Raw genomic sequence first — 14,771 nt, forward strand, 5'->3', positions numbered from 1 at the left:
TTTGTTGTTTTGAGACAGGGTGTCCCTTGTAGCCCTGGCTGGCCCAGAGTTTGCCAGAGTAGAGCAGGGTGTCCTCAAATTCAAAGAGATCCACCTGGGCTGCTTACCTGCTGGGGTGACAGGTGTGCACCACTCATGGCTGGTTTGTTTTGTTTTGTTTTCTTCTTACTTTTAAACTTACATCCATTTGTTTTGTGGTGTGCACATCTGCAGATGTGTGCACACGGGCGCATGTCCTAGGATACGTATGGAAGTCAGAGGACAACGTGATAGAATCTGTCCTCTCCTTCCACCATGCAGGTCCCTGGCTTTGAATTCAGCTCCTTGTCTTGGTAGCAAACCCGTTTCCACACTGAGCCATTGCCCTATGTGGGTTCTGGTTCAGATCTTCCCGTTAGTCTGTTGTGGGGGTGGGGGTGTAGGAAACGCTTCTGGACTTTGATTTTCCAGTCTTAGTGTTACAGGTAATGGGTTCAGTCTATCTCCTGTGGCTTGGTCTCTTCAGAGCAAAGCAGTGAGTGGTCAGTCCACCTCCTGCTTCAGCTGTAGGCTACAGCAAGAGTTTACAGGTAGTGGGCACCTGAGAGCTCTCAGCAGAATGACAAACCCAGAGCCAGTGGGAAAACCGCGGTTGCTGATTGGTGATAGCCGTGATGGTCACTGGAGATTCAAAAATGGTGTCTGGGCCTGGTATTATTATACTGGTCCAAAGGAGTGAAATTTAATCTCCAGCTCCCAGGGCTTTCTGTCCCTTTGCTCAGTTGCCATGGTAACCACAGCTGGCACTGCAGAGCCACGGGGATGAAGAATGGGTACTATTGATGCATCCTGACCCAAGAAGAGGTGCAGGCAGAAGACCTCTCTAGGCAGGGCATCTGGGCATGGTCTGGTGCTGCCATCTGTGGTCTTTTGCACAGGCAGAAAGCACAGGCTGAGAGCCAGAGTGGTGGAGAGTTTGTGTGTGTGTGTGTGTGTCCCGGGTGGGGGAGGGGCACAAAGAACAATACCAGTAGTTGGAATTCAGCCCTTTTCTTGGGCTGGACAGGCCAGGCTGCCTGAAGGACTCCATTGGGCTTCCGAGTTCAAACATCTTTTTGTGCTGGGTTTCACGCATCTTGGTCCAGTGCCTGTGGAGGTTTCTGCATAGAGGCACTGGCTCTTAGCCCTGAGTCCTCTGGGCACAGAGCATGCGCAGTGTGACAGATGCTGAAGCCTAGATCCTATGCTCCTGGTTCGACATTGTTGTTACAGTGTCCTGGAAACGCCTCTGCCTTTCCCCTAGAGAAACACCTAGAGAAATCTAGGTGGCCACCAGCCCTTCCATCTCACGTATTTCCTTATTTATCTGTCTGTCTGTTTGTTTCAGTGTACCCGTGAGTGTGTGTGCATCTTTTAGAGTGTACACATCCAGGCAGAAGTGTGGAGGTCAGAGGTCAGCTGCAGGGAGTCAGTTTTCCCCCCTCTCACCTTGTAGAATCCAGGGATCTGACTCAGCTCATCAGGCCTGTGCGCGAGCATTCTTACCTGCTGAGCCATTTGTCCAGGCTTTGCCTGCCTGTTCTGACCTAGAATCCAGGGCCTCAGTCTCTGTAGCACTGGAGTCCCTATGTCAAGTGGCAGAGAGCTCACGCCCTAGAGAGGAAACTTGGGAACGTCCTGTTTGGGCTGAAGTCTGTGTCTCCCTGACTTCCACCTCTCCAGGATCATCCAGTCCACTTCTAATTCTCCCTTCTGCAGAACAGGCTTGAGGGTGTCAGGAACTGGGAACGGAGGACTGCTATCAACTTCCCTTCCTTCCTTCCCGGTTCCTTGCCTACTTTCTAGGAGACAGAGAGAGAATTTGTGCAGATGTTAGAGTTGAGGTTGAGGTGGACATGATTTTGGGCCACAAATCAAAGCCGTGTGCTCTTGACTCTGGGACTGCTTGCTGTGGGCAGAATGCGGACCCTGGATATAGCCTCCTATCCTGGGTTAAGTTCTGACTCTGACCCTGTTTATGACTGAATAATCTGGACATTTTCCTTGTAAAGTGGTCATGGTGATGTCCTCCTTCCTGTGTGTGTGGCTGGGAGCACTGAGTCCTCTGGGCACAGAGCATGCACAGTGTGACAGATGCTGGAGCCTAGATCCTATGCTCCTGGTTCGACATTGTTGTTACAGTGTCCTGGAAACGCCTCTGCCTTTCCCCAGACACCTTCTCTTCTCAGGCTGCTCTCAGAAATCCTCCCTTAATACTTTTCTTTTTCTATTTTTTTTAAATTGAATTTTGTTGTTGTTGTTTTTCGAGACAGGGTTTCTCTGCTGTCCTAGAACTCACTCCGTAGAACAGGCTGGCCTCGAACTCAGAAATCCACCTGCCTGCCTCTGCCTTAAAGGCGTGTGCCACCACTGCCCGGCTGGTTTTTTTTTTAAAGATTTATTTATTTATTTTTATCTATATGAGTACACAGTAGCTGTCTTCAGACACACCAGAAGAGGGCATCGGACTCCATTGCAGATGGTTGTGAGCCACCATATGGTTGCTGGGAAGTGAACTCGGGACCTCTGGAAGAGCAGTCGGTGCTCTTAACTGCTGAGCCATCTCACCAGCCCTAAAATTGGTTTTTCTTTTCTTTTTTTTTTTTTTTTTTTTTTTTTGGTTTTTTGAGACAGGGTTTCTCTGTGTAGCTCTGGCTGTCCTGGCACTCACTTTGTAGACCAGGCTGGCCTCGAACTCAGAAATCCGCCTGCCTCTGCCTCCCGAGTGCTGGGATTAAAGGCGTGTGCCACCACGCCTGGCAAAATTGGTTTTTCAAGACAGGGTTTCTCTGTGTAGCCCTGGTTGTCCTGGAACTCACTCTGTAGGCCAGGCTGGCCTCGAACTCAGAGATCTGCCTGCCCCTGCCTTGTGAGTGCTGGGATTAAAGGTGTGCACCACTATTCCCATCCCAAGATTTTGTTTTATTTTTATTTATGGATATGTGGATTGTATGCATCGGCCACACTGTGTAGGCACCTGTGGAAGCCAGAGGAGAGCATTAGATCCCCTGGAGCTGGGCTGACAGCTGATTGGGAGCCTTCCAGTGTGGACGCTGAGAGTTGGATTTGGGTCCTGTGTGAGAGTACCAGGAGCCACCTCTCCAGGCCCAGAGAGGACTAATTTGGTGCATGCTGAGGAATAAATAGTAGGAGAATATTCAGGCTTTGTTTCCTGTAGTTTTTGAAAGAACAGAACACTTTGTACATACAGTAAAGATCCCTGCATTCCCTGATGTGCAAGAGTCTCCAGTGTGCACCACGGCGTCTCGGGCTGCTTTTGTTGACACTGTGTGGTGAGACAGCACCATGTAAGGTGCTCATGTAGTAGTATGTTTAGAACCAAGGCTGCAATGAAGTTGCTTCATAGAGCATGGATGAACCCTACTAGAAATGCCTCAGATTTGGGAGCTGGAGAGATGGCTCAGCGGTTAAGAGCGCTGACTGTTCTTCCGGAGGTCCCGAGTTCAGATCTCACAATCACATGGTGGTGCACAACCACCCGTAACGAAATCTGATGCCCTCTTCTGGTGTGTCTGAAGATAGCTACAGTGTATTCACATACATTAAATAAATGAATATATCTTAAAAAGAAAAGGAATACCTCAAGATACGTGATGTGTTTGATTTTGAATTAAATTTGGGTCACCACATCTTCAGAAACACTTTACAATTGTCAGATTATTTGCCATTTGCACGTTCAGTTGTGTGACTGTCAGTTAAGAAGCCTTGGTTAGGTTGAGCTGAAGTTCCGACTCTAGCCTGGCAGCTCCCCTGTGTCACACATCTCTGGATCTCTAGGTTTATGTAGTGCTGGCTGGCACTAGGTCAGGGGAGAGTCTTCAGTCTTCCTAGAGTGGCTTCGGTATTTTGTGGCTTCTGTGTGGTCAGGCAGAAGAGGGTGGTCAGTTTATATTTGACAAGGGGAGCCCAGCAAGCTCAGAAGACAGCAAGACTCTGTGTATGCACTCTGTATGAGTGTGTGTGTGTGTGTGTATGTGTGTGTAGGGTCAAATCCTGAAGTCAAGGTCTTCTTACATAACCCCTCTGAGCCTTGGACACTTTGCCTCTAGGCCCTGGAAGGAGACCAGGCTATCTTACAGAGGATCAAGAAGGCCGTTCGAGCTATCCACAGCTCTGGTCTCGGTGAGTAAGCCTGGGCCTGGGGTCTAGGGCCTGGGACCCAGCCAGGCCTGCAGCCAACTCTGAAAGCCTTTCCTGTCTGCAGGCCACGTGGAGACTGAGGAGCATTACCGAGAGGCCGTGGAGGCCTTGGGGAATAGTCACTTGTCTCAGAACAGCCACGAGCTGTCCACTGGCTTCCTGAACCTGGCTGTATTCACCAGAGAGGTGGCTGCCCTCTTCAAGAACCTGGTGAGGTTCCCAAGTCTTCCTCCAGATCCGCAGCCAATCCACCCTCCTGCTTGTCTTTTAGGCTATTTTTATTTCTCCTCCATGTGTGTGTTTGTCTGCATGCATATCTATGCACCATGGGTGTGTCTACCTGGTGCCCTTGGAGGCCAGAGAGGGGTGTTGGGTCTCCTGGAACTGGAATTACGCACATGGTTGCTTATCCACCATGTGAGTGCTGTGAATATCCAGAGCCCCTAGCCACACACAGCCATCTCTCTAGTCCAAACCCAGCATCTTAAGAACCAACCAGAAAAAAAAAAATCAGCTGTGTCCCTTGTTCTCTGACCCCTGACCTGTTTCTCTACAGTTCTGACCCATCTTTACCGTTTTGTTTTGAGGCTGGTCCCACTCCCACCCCAGCCTTCTGAGTGCTGGAATCCCAGTCCGCTGTGTCCCCACCTCACCCCTTTTCCCAGCGGTGTTTCTAGTCTCCCTTCCCTCTGCCCTCCTCTGCTTCACCCAGGAGCAAAGGGGTTCCTGCAGCAGGGCAGGGAGAGCCCCTTGCAGGGGTGCAGCAGTCCAGGGAGGGCACAGCGTTCATTAACCCCAGCCCCTCTCTGCCCCTTCATCTCTCCCTCTCCCTGCCTCTGTGAGTCCTGTGGCTCTCCATTGCCTCCCGGGACTTCCCTGGACCCTGACCCCCTTGGGGTGGGATCTCTGCTTTTTGTAGGTTCAGAACCTGAACAACATCGTCTCCTTCCCGCTGGACAGTCTGATGAAGGGGCATCTAAGGGATGGGCGACATGTAAGTGTCCGTGTGGGAGAGAGGGGCCTGCTGAGGGTACAGTGAATGCAGGACTGGGTGGGAGAAGATGTGAGGGGCTGTCACTGCCTTTGGGTCACCCGGAAGGCCTGGCATCTAGGCCATGTTGCACAGTTTGGCCTGCAGCTCTGACCCCTCACCTCTACCAGCAGGCTAAAGCCATACGAGCTTCCCAACGCTGGTACACGGAAGGTCCAGGGCGCAGGCCAGGATCCTCAGTGTCCTGTGGCTGCCCCTCTGCACCCGGCAGCTCTGGGTCCATGCAGAGAGTCCTGCGAAAGGAGGTGGCAGAGTCACCTCCCTGGGCAGTCTGCCCCACAGAGCATGGGGAGGAACTGTCCTCAGCTGAGGCGTACCATCCTGGGAACTGCCCAAACCAGACAGATGACTTTTTTTTTTTTTTCCTCAGAAGAAGTTAAGGCTGTCTAGAAGGGTGTGGAGCATTGGGCTGGCTAAGGCTCAGGCATCCAGCCCAGGCAAGCCAAGCCAGGGGTCAGCTGAGTCTTACGGTTTGCTGCATGGCCTTAGGGAGACTTCTCAACCAGTCTGTGCCTCCATCCAATCCCTGGTGGTCTCAAATCAGGCAGAAGAAATTGGTAGGATAAGATCAGGGTGATGTTTGGCCTTCAGCTTCCTGCCTTCGTCCTCCGCAGCCCATGACAAGACTCATAGCAGAGCCCAGAGGCTGGCTGCACCCCAGACTAGAACCCACCACACCTGACTGGTTCTTGGCAACCCTGGGGAGAAGCTGGGGTGGGCTGAGCTTTGGGAAGGGAGTTGGGTAGGTGTGTTAGTGTCAGCTGGACAACAAGACTCAAGAGTGGGGTTCCCCCGAAGGCAGCAGAGTGTCCTGTTTATCCCAGGGCCCCTGCTACTCTTTGGGCAACTCATTCTTTTCTCAACTCCAGGATTCCAAAAAGCATCTGGAGAAGGCGTGGAAAGACTACGAAAGCAAAGTGTGAGTGACCTTGGACGGGTGGCCTTCAGGAGAGCGCGTCTGCTCTGCATTGAAGAAGGAGGCTGACTTTGGGATGTGTCACTCGGGGTGTCTGGCTCTTTGGAGCCTATTGTCAGGCCTGACTGGGTTCTGGGGGCTATGCCGCAAGATGACCCAAGGGAGCTGTTGTGAAAGGACCGGGGGATACTGCGCCCTGGCCACCTTCTGGCCTTGTGATGCCCATGTGGACAAGGGTATTGCATCCTCAAGATAACTCAGCCCTGAGAGGGGGGCGCCAGTGTCCAGAGGCTCAAAGGGGCTGAGTTGTTAGTTAGCTCAGGGCCACACCGATGGGCAGTAGATGGTAAGATGGTAGCGGCAAACTGTGGGTTGGACATAGATGGGGAGGGAGGAGGTGCCCAGGCTTCTCATGCTGTTCCAGGGACAGAGGAGTCTGTGGCCTCCAGTGGCCAGCCCTCCCTAAGCAGACTCCGTAGCTTCCCTCAGGTCATGGTTTCAGAATCGGTATTTTTTCCTAAGAAAAAATGTTTTTGCTTACATTGTGCTAAAGCAGAAATATAATCTAGAAAAAAATGGTGAAGTTACAAAAAAAGAGGGCGGGGTGGGGGAGGAGAGAGAGTTTTCTCAGCACAGTGTTACACACCTATAGTTCCAGGTATGCAGGAGGCTGAGGCAAGAGTTGCTTGGTCCCAGGATTTTCAGGCCAGCCTGGACAGTACAGTGAGATCCTATCCCATCACCTACACACACAGAAGAAGAAAAATGTTTAATCATCTTTAGGAGAATATGAGGGTCACTTTGTGGGGGATGTCTCTTTTAGACATTTTTTTTTTTACAAAAATGCATAGTGCTATGATTTCATAACTTAAAAAAAAATGACGGGGTTGTGGGGAATGGGCCCAGGGAGATGGCACAGTTGTGTTGCAAGCATGAGGACCTAAGTGCAGTTCCCAGAAGCCACTTTAAAAAAAACACACACACAGCTGGGCGTGGTGGCGCACGCCTTTAATCCCAGCACTTGGGAGGCAAAGGCAGGTGGATTTCTGGGTTCGAGGCCAGCCTGGTCTACAAAGTGAGTTCCAGGACAGCCAGGGCTACACAGAGAAACCCTGTCTCGAAAAAACCAAACCAAACAACAACAACAAAAAAGAAATTAAAAAAAAAAAAAAAAAAGAAAGAAAAAGAAAGAAAGAAAGAGGTATCATGTGATCTAGATATGGTTATATATACCTATAATGGTCGTACTTGGGAAGGTGAGGCAGGAGGATTGCAAGTTTGAAGCTAGACTGGTACATAAAGAGACCTTACCTCAAATGGGCTGGGCTTGGTGGCTCATGCCTTTAATCCCATATGAGTTTGAGGCTAGCCTGGCCTACATAGGGAGTTCCAAGTTAGCCAGGTCTCCATAATGAGACCCTGTCTCAAAAGCAAGTAAACAAAGTGGGGATGTAGCCCAGTGTGCAGTGAGGGTGCTTGCCTATCACACTCAGAGCTCTGGGTGCAATCCACAGGGAAGTATAAGTGGGTGTGGCGGTGGCACAGACCTGTCATTCCAGTTCCCAGGAAGAGAGGACAGGAGGGGGAGAAGTTCAAGGTTACCCCCACCCATAGAGTTCGAGGCTAGTCTAGGGTACAGGAGACCCTGTCTCAAAAAAATAAAAAAGAAGCCCAAATTGTGACCCATCTTTCTGAATTAGTATAGCATTCTCAGACTGCAACAGTTAGCTGGGGCAGGGTGTGCCTGTCACGGAGGAAGCGTCCTCGGAACTAAATATTTGCTCCTGCGCGTAATGACCTCTGCGGGACAGATTCCAAAAAGCAGACGCTGCAGAGTGGATTGCCCTTCCATCTCCTAGGGCTGTGAACACCTGTCCAGGGCCGGCTCCTTCCTCACCTTCTAGCTCAGAGCTCAGAGCTCAGGGTGTCATCCTGTCTGGGACACTGTGGCCATCTGCTGCTCACTTTAAAGATCCAAAAATGGGCAGTAGAGAGACAGGCTAGCCTTATCTGGATGAGCTGCCGAGGGAATCATGTGACTTTTGTTTTCCCTTCGTTTTGTAGGGCCACGTCTACCAAAGTGGACGGTGACCTTTCCCGACAGACCTTCCCAAGCAACTCTGCCTTTACTAAATTTTTTTCTAGAGAACTTTTTGTAAGATTTCAAAGGTGTGGTAGCACGTGCCTTTGATCCCAGCACTCAGGAGGCAGAGGCAGGTGGATCTGTGAGTTCGAGGCCAGCCTGGTCTTCAGAGTGAGTTCCAGGACAGCCAGGGCTACACAGAAGAACCCTGTTTCTAAATAAATAAATACATTTATAAACAAACAAACAAACAAACAAACAAATCTTAAAACAACTCCAGGGGCTGGAGAGATGGCTCAGTGGTTAAGAGCACTGATTGCTCTTCCTGAGGTCCTGAGTTCAATTCCCAGCAACCACATGGTGACTCACAACCATCTGTAATGGAATTCAATGCCCTCTTCTGGTGTGTCTGAAGACAGCTACAGTGTACTCATATACATAAAATAAATAATATTTAATCTGATACATAGCGAGGCCTGACTGGGCTACTTAAGACCCAGTCTCTGAGAAAAAATAAATTAGGGAGAGTCAGCTAATGCTTATGAAGAGCTTCCTTGGTGGGGAACTCTTTACACTGTTAGCCAGTTTACTTCCCAATTCATAGATGATGGACAGACAGACAGACAAATCGATCCAGCACCAGGGTCCCTATTTATTGGATCCTCCTGGTTTGTATGACAGGAAGAGAAGTCCCTTTTAGCTCATCAGGATTAGTCACCCTTGGTCCCACTTGGCCCTTAATACCGATGGCATAAATCTTCATACCCTTGCTCTAACTTAAAGACCCAGAAGCTTAATTGGTGGGAACCAGCCCCCCTGTGGTCCTGCCTCAGGCAGTAATCCATCCCTGTCTATCTCTGCAAAGTTCTCTGAGCCCCCCACCTAAGGTATCCCAAGGCCTAGCCCTCCTGCCCAACCCCAGCTTCTCCCAAGCCAATGTCTCTGGGTCCCAGTCACAGCACAGACATCGCTTTCTAAGCTACTGTGACAAGGCCAAGTCTCTTGTTTTATTCCCCTGTCTCTGCTCTGATGGGACTTGTGCCCTTTCCCCTCCGTGACCCCCTGGACCTCCCCACCCTCTCTTGTCACCAGCCCTAGCACATAGACAGCACAGGGAAGGACTCTGTCCACACACACACGGATCCATGGAAGGACGGTGCGTAGCATTTTCAAATGTCTCTTTCCTTATGACCTAGGGCCAAGCTGGAGAAGGAGAGGGATCGGGCCAGGTTCCCAGGAGGAAGCCATGGGGTGATGTCCCAGGACACACAGCGAGAGCGACGAGTCTTCCAGCTGCACATGTGTGAGGTGAGGTACAAAGCGCCCAGTGATGATGTGCAGGGTGTGTTTCCTGTGTGTCCCTTCCAAACCCTGGAGGCAGTAGTCACAGGCCCCAGGGCTGGCCAGCTGGCCTGCAGGATGTAACCAAGCTTCAGTCATGGCTAAGAGGATTAGCCCTGGGGCAGGGGACAAAACCAGGATCCCGTTCTTGTCATGTTTTTTGTCTTGCCCTTTGTTAGTACCTTGTCAAAGCTGGAGAGAGTCAGGTGAAGCAAGGCCCAGACTTCCTGCAGAGCCTCATCAAGTTCTTCCATGCCCAGCACAAGTAAGTCTGTCCTCTTCCACCTCCTCCCTTAATGCTTTGGGGGAACAGGACAAAGCAACCCTCTGGGGCTTGAGACCCTCCAGGTCTCTGGATCTTGTTGGCAACAATTTTTGATCCCACCAATCCCCTAGCACCCGTGAGCAGATGCAACATTTATCCATATTTTATAGATGGGGAAACTGAGGCCCACTTAATCAAGTTCTCTAATTAGTCAGTGAGAGCCGAACCTGGCGAGTCTTATCTCTGCATGCCCGCACTCACCCTCAAGCTGCATGCCCATAGGTGCCCTGTAGGGACCTTCTCCTCCAACTTCTGACCTCATCCCCATTTCCTTCCCTCCATGATCTCTTGTTTGGCCTCTGGCTTTTCCTAGCTTCTTCCAAGATGGCTGGAAGGCAGCTCAGAGCCTCTCCCCCTTCATCGACAAGCTGGCAGCCTCAGTGCATGGGGTAAGTCTGGCCTGTCCCTCTATGGTGGGGTCACCCCCCTTTTTTGGGAAGCTGTTAGGGTGGGGAGCTGGCTCCTGTCATAGAATGAGACACTGCCCCAGCACACCGGGTCAGGCTCTGCCCTGCATCGTCTCCTCTGCCCCATAGCTTCGGCAAGCTCAGGAAGAGGAACTGCACAAGCTTACCCAGCTCCGGGACTCCCTCCGAGGGATGCTGCACCTGGAGAGCAGAGAGGTCAGCCTCTGAATCATTCTAAAAGAGATGTCTGACCCATCCGCCACACCCTGGCACATGGAGGGAGGCAGGGAGGGAGAAGAGACCCCAAGTCCCTGAGGACCAGTGCAGCACGGGGCTCTTCCCTCCCAGACACCCTGAAGTCTCCTTTGCATGTCTGAGGGGCAGGATCACCCAAACCGGAAGAACTCAGGGGGCGGCTACAGCATCCACCAGCACCAAGGCAACAAGCAGTTTGGGACTGAGAAGGTGGGCTTCCTGTACAAGAAAAGTGATGGGTGAGTGACTCAGAGCGCTTAGGCAGCTTGCCCAAAGACACACAGCTAGGAATGAAGGTGGTTCTTACAGTCCTGTGGACCATTTTGCACAGTCTAATTGAATACAGTTATCAAAGGATGCCTGGGCGTGTCACTACTAAAGGTCCCTAAAGGTTATTCTTCAAGAATTGCAGCCACAAGGCTATCCCTGACACATGCCTTTAATGCCAGCATTTGGGAAGCTGAGGCAGGGGATTGCCATAAGTTTGATGTCAGCAGCGATTGAGACTTACCAAACACTTAATATACCTTCATCCTTGACCTCTCTATATACAGTATGCTGAATATGCCTAGATGTGAAAACATTGATTATGCCTTGCTTCCTGGTGTTAACTTTTTATTTTAAAAAGGCCCAGTGAGGTCGCTTAGAGGCTAAGGGTACTTGCTGACAGCCTTGACCGTCTGAGCTCAATCCCTGGAACCCACGTGGAGGAAATAGAGAACTGGCTGTCTTAGTTACTTTTTCTTTTTTTTTTTTAAAGATATATATTTATTTATCTTAGGTATATGAGTACACTGTAGCTGACTCCAGACACCCAAGAAGAGGGCATCAGATCCCATTATAGATGGTTGTGAGCCACCATGTAGTTGTTGGGAATTGAACTCAGGACCTCTGGAAGAGCAGTCAGTGCTCTTAACCACTGAGCCATCTCTCCAGCCCTTAGTTACTTTTCTATTGCTGGGAAGAGACACCATGACCAAGGCAACTTAGGGAAGAAAGAGTTTAGAGGGGGTTTACAGTGCCAGAGGGTGAGTCCGTGACCATCATGGTGGACAGCATGGCAGCAGGCAAGCAGGCTTTGGTAGCCAAGAGCTCACAACTTACCCACAAGCACAAAGCAGAAAAAGAATTACCAGGGAATGGCATAGGCTTTTGAAACCTCAAAACTTACATCTATCTCCTCCAACAAGGACACACCTCCTAATCCTTCCTAAACAGTTCCGCTAGCTGGGGACCACGTGTTCAAACCTGAGCCTATGAGGTCATTCTCATGTGACTCTCTCGGGTCGTCCTTTCTCCCTGTTTGTGTGCTCTGGCATGCTCATGTACAAAGTGAGTGACGGCGTGAGTTGTGTCTCTTCCATCAGGCTCGAAGTGCTCAGGGTACCAGAGCCATCTCCACCCTAGAGTAGGAATTTTAAGCATGATGCTTGGCCCCAGCATCCTGGGAGTTTCTCGAGGGTAGGGAGGGGTGAGGCACAGTGGACGGGAAGGGAAGAGGTCCTGCATCCTTCTTCTCGGATTCAGGGGAATTAGATGTGAGCCATTGGACACTGTTTCTCTGTCCTGCTGGGCTTTAGGATTCGAAGAGTCTGGCAGAAGAGGAAGTGTGGAGTGAAGTATGGCTGCCTGACCATCTCGCACAGCATGGTGAGACCTCTTCAGGGTTCTGAGCAGACAGAGGCCAAGCCGTCCCTCTAGAACAGGCCTCTAATCTTAGATAACGGAGTATTAGCGATCTCCGGTAGGAGGAAGGATGGTGTCCTAAGGTTCAACGTAGGAGGAAAGGGTCTTCCATAATTACTTGATAGATAAGGAGACAGAAGACTCAGAGGCCCAGAGGGGTAACATGGGGTCCTCTGCCCTCAAATCCCCACAGATCAACAGGCCCCCAGTGAAGCTGCCCTTGCTGACGTGCCAAGTGAGGCCCAACCCTGAGGAGAGAAGGTGTTTCGACCTGGTGACCCGTGAGTAGTCCACGCTGGCCCCACACTGCTCCTCCTGAGAGGCTGCAGCCCCCGCTGGATATGCAGTCCTACTATGTAGCCCTGCAGGCCCAGGACTCCAAGGGCTTGGCACTTTATAGGGTTTCACCTCTCAGCCCACTGAACATGAAAACACATTCTACCTCCTATATATATTAAGCATGGTGGTCATGTAGAGCACATTTGAAAGACTCTGGTTGATCTGGCTTTTGAAACTGGTTTAACTTTGTGTGTGTGTGTGTGTGTGTGTGTGTGTGTGTGTATCTGGGGGTAGGGAGCTTTAATGCCAAGCTTTAGGGAAGTGAGTGCAGACTGGGAAAGAGCTGGCCTCTCAGGCCAGGAAGAGCTAACACTGCCTAGCATGCATAAAGCTCTGGGTTCACTGCCGAGGACCGTATAACACAAGACATGGTGGTGCACGTCTGTACTCTCCAGAAGGGGATCATGGAGAGTTTAGGCCAGCCCGAGTTACATGAGACCTTGTCTCATATTTTTTAAAAAAGGCTCTTGTCTTCAGGGAATGATTTATTTCTATTTTATGTGTATTGGTATTTTTGTTGGGTCCCCTAGAACTGGGGTTACAGAAAGCAGTGAGCTGCCACGTGGGTGCTGGGAACCGAATCTCCATCTTGTGAAGAATAGCCAGTGCTCCTACCCGCTGAGCTAGCACTGCAGACAGGGAGCCGTCTTGGAAGGAGTGAGAAAGGCATCCAGGCTCTTGTGGGAGTGATGTCTAGAGGAGAAAGGCACACATAGAGACCCTCAGAGGACCTGGGCTGCTACAGGGAATTAAGGGCTCTTTGAGGAAAATATTTGTGTTTAGCCTTGAGAGATTCGGACACTGTAGCATTTAGGAGGGGGGGGAGGGGCTTTGGGAGGGGCTCGCAGGGCAAAAGGCATGGAAGCAGGGCAGACTCCCCAAGCCAGTCTTCCAAAGGACTTCACACAGAAGCAGTGAGAGGCAAGGCCTGGGACTGCCTGTTAAAGGTCTGGACCTTGTTCCCTGATAGCAGGGACCCTAGGGTGTCTGGAAGCAGGGTACAGTATGGTTAGAGCCGTAGACATGACAGCCTGGGAGCTGGTAGGGCTAGGTGAAGGGAAAGAAGAAGGAACCAGGGAAACGAGAGAGTGAGAGAGTGGTGAGTCTGGAGGGCCATGCTGTGCTTGACTGGGGGTGTGTGCTGTGCACTGAGCCTGGATCATACAGAGAGCCTTGCCGGGGGTCCTGCGTTGGAGATGACATATGAAGATGGTAACACTCACTTAGGAGGGCACACAGATGTTTGTCCTGGGGAAGGCCTGAAATATCTGTGGGCTTGATGTCCTTTTCTCTCCCCCACAGACAACCGTACTTACCACTTCCATGCAGAGGACGAGCAGGAGTGTGAGGCGTGAGTACCCGTTCTGGGCCAGCAGTGGGGGATGGGCAGCGCATGGGGCCCGGGAACTCATCAACACCCAGTCTCCTGTCCCCAACCCGCCCATTCCATCCGCACAGATGGGTGTCAGTGCTGCAGAATAGCAAGGACGAAGCCCTGAGCAATGCCTTTCACGGGGAGCCCAGTGGCGGCCAGTGGTCTTGGGGCACCCGGCTGGATACGGAGCCCCACGACCTAACCAACATGCTTGTCGCTGAGGTGAAGAGCAGGCCAGGGAATGACCATTGCTGCGACTGTGGGGCTGCAGGTCAGCGGTGGGGAAGCTTTGGTGGGAGGCCTGGAGACCGGGACTCTGGGATGGAGGCTCCAACCACTCCCCTCTGCAGACCCCACGTGGCTCAGCACCAACCTGGGCGTGCTCACCTGCATCCAGTGCTCCGGTGTCCACCGGGAGCTGGGCGTGCGCTTCTCCCGCATTCAATCGCTCACCTTGGACCTCCTGGGCCCCTCGGAGCTGCTGGTGAGAGCAGGAGAGAATGTTAGGGGGCCTGGAGGCGGGGCTTAGGGAACTGTAGGGAGGGACTAAACTTTGAAGGGTGAACCTTGCCAGGAGCTATGTCCTTGTCCTAACGTGTGATTTTACCCGCTGACTCCCGCTCCTGCTGTGCTGTGCCTCCAGCTGGCTTTGAACATCGGAAACTCCCACTTCAATGAAGTCATGGAGGCCCACCTGCCCTCCCACGGCAGCCCTAAACCCTCTGCTGAGAGTGACATGTACGGATGGTTTCAGAAGGCGGGGTTTGCTAGCTTCCCAGTGACCAGGGTCTGAGAGGGATCTGGTGTCAGAAGG

At 51.5% G+C, this 14,771-nt stretch overlaps 1 protein-coding gene across 2 annotated transcripts in view; it reads left to right on the forward strand.

The window, feature by feature from the left end:
* The window catches only part of Asap3 (ArfGAP with SH3 domain, ankyrin repeat and PH domain 3), a 39,735-nt gene that overhangs the window by 17,303 nt on the left and 7,661 nt on the right, over positions 1-14,771 (forward strand). For both annotated transcript variants that reach the window (XM_021161163.1, XM_029476661.1), the window contains exons 2-16: positions 4,089-4,161; positions 4,244-4,389; positions 5,099-5,173; positions 6,100-6,149; positions 9,426-9,537; positions 9,750-9,835; positions 10,209-10,284; positions 10,432-10,518; positions 10,687-10,796; positions 12,138-12,207; positions 12,437-12,524; positions 13,885-13,933; positions 14,041-14,228; positions 14,308-14,441; positions 14,601-14,695. In XM_021161163.1, coding sequence (XP_021016822.1) covers positions 4,089-4,161; positions 4,244-4,389; positions 5,099-5,173; positions 6,100-6,149; positions 9,426-9,537; positions 9,750-9,835; positions 10,209-10,284; positions 10,432-10,518; positions 10,687-10,796; positions 12,138-12,207; positions 12,437-12,524; positions 13,885-13,933; positions 14,041-14,228; positions 14,308-14,441; positions 14,601-14,695 — 1,439 coding nt within the window. The remainder of the gene's footprint in view (positions 1-4,088; positions 4,162-4,243; positions 4,390-5,098; positions 5,174-6,099; positions 6,150-9,425; positions 9,538-9,749; positions 9,836-10,208; positions 10,285-10,431; positions 10,519-10,686; positions 10,797-12,137; positions 12,208-12,436; positions 12,525-13,884; positions 13,934-14,040; positions 14,229-14,307; positions 14,442-14,600; positions 14,696-14,771) is intronic.

The sequence above is a fragment of the Mus caroli genome, chromosome 4 (assembly GCF_900094665.2).
Source record: "Mus caroli chromosome 4, CAROLI_EIJ_v1.1, whole genome shotgun sequence".
In the NCBI taxonomy this organism is placed as follows: Eukaryota; Metazoa; Chordata; class Mammalia; order Rodentia; family Muridae; genus Mus; species Mus caroli.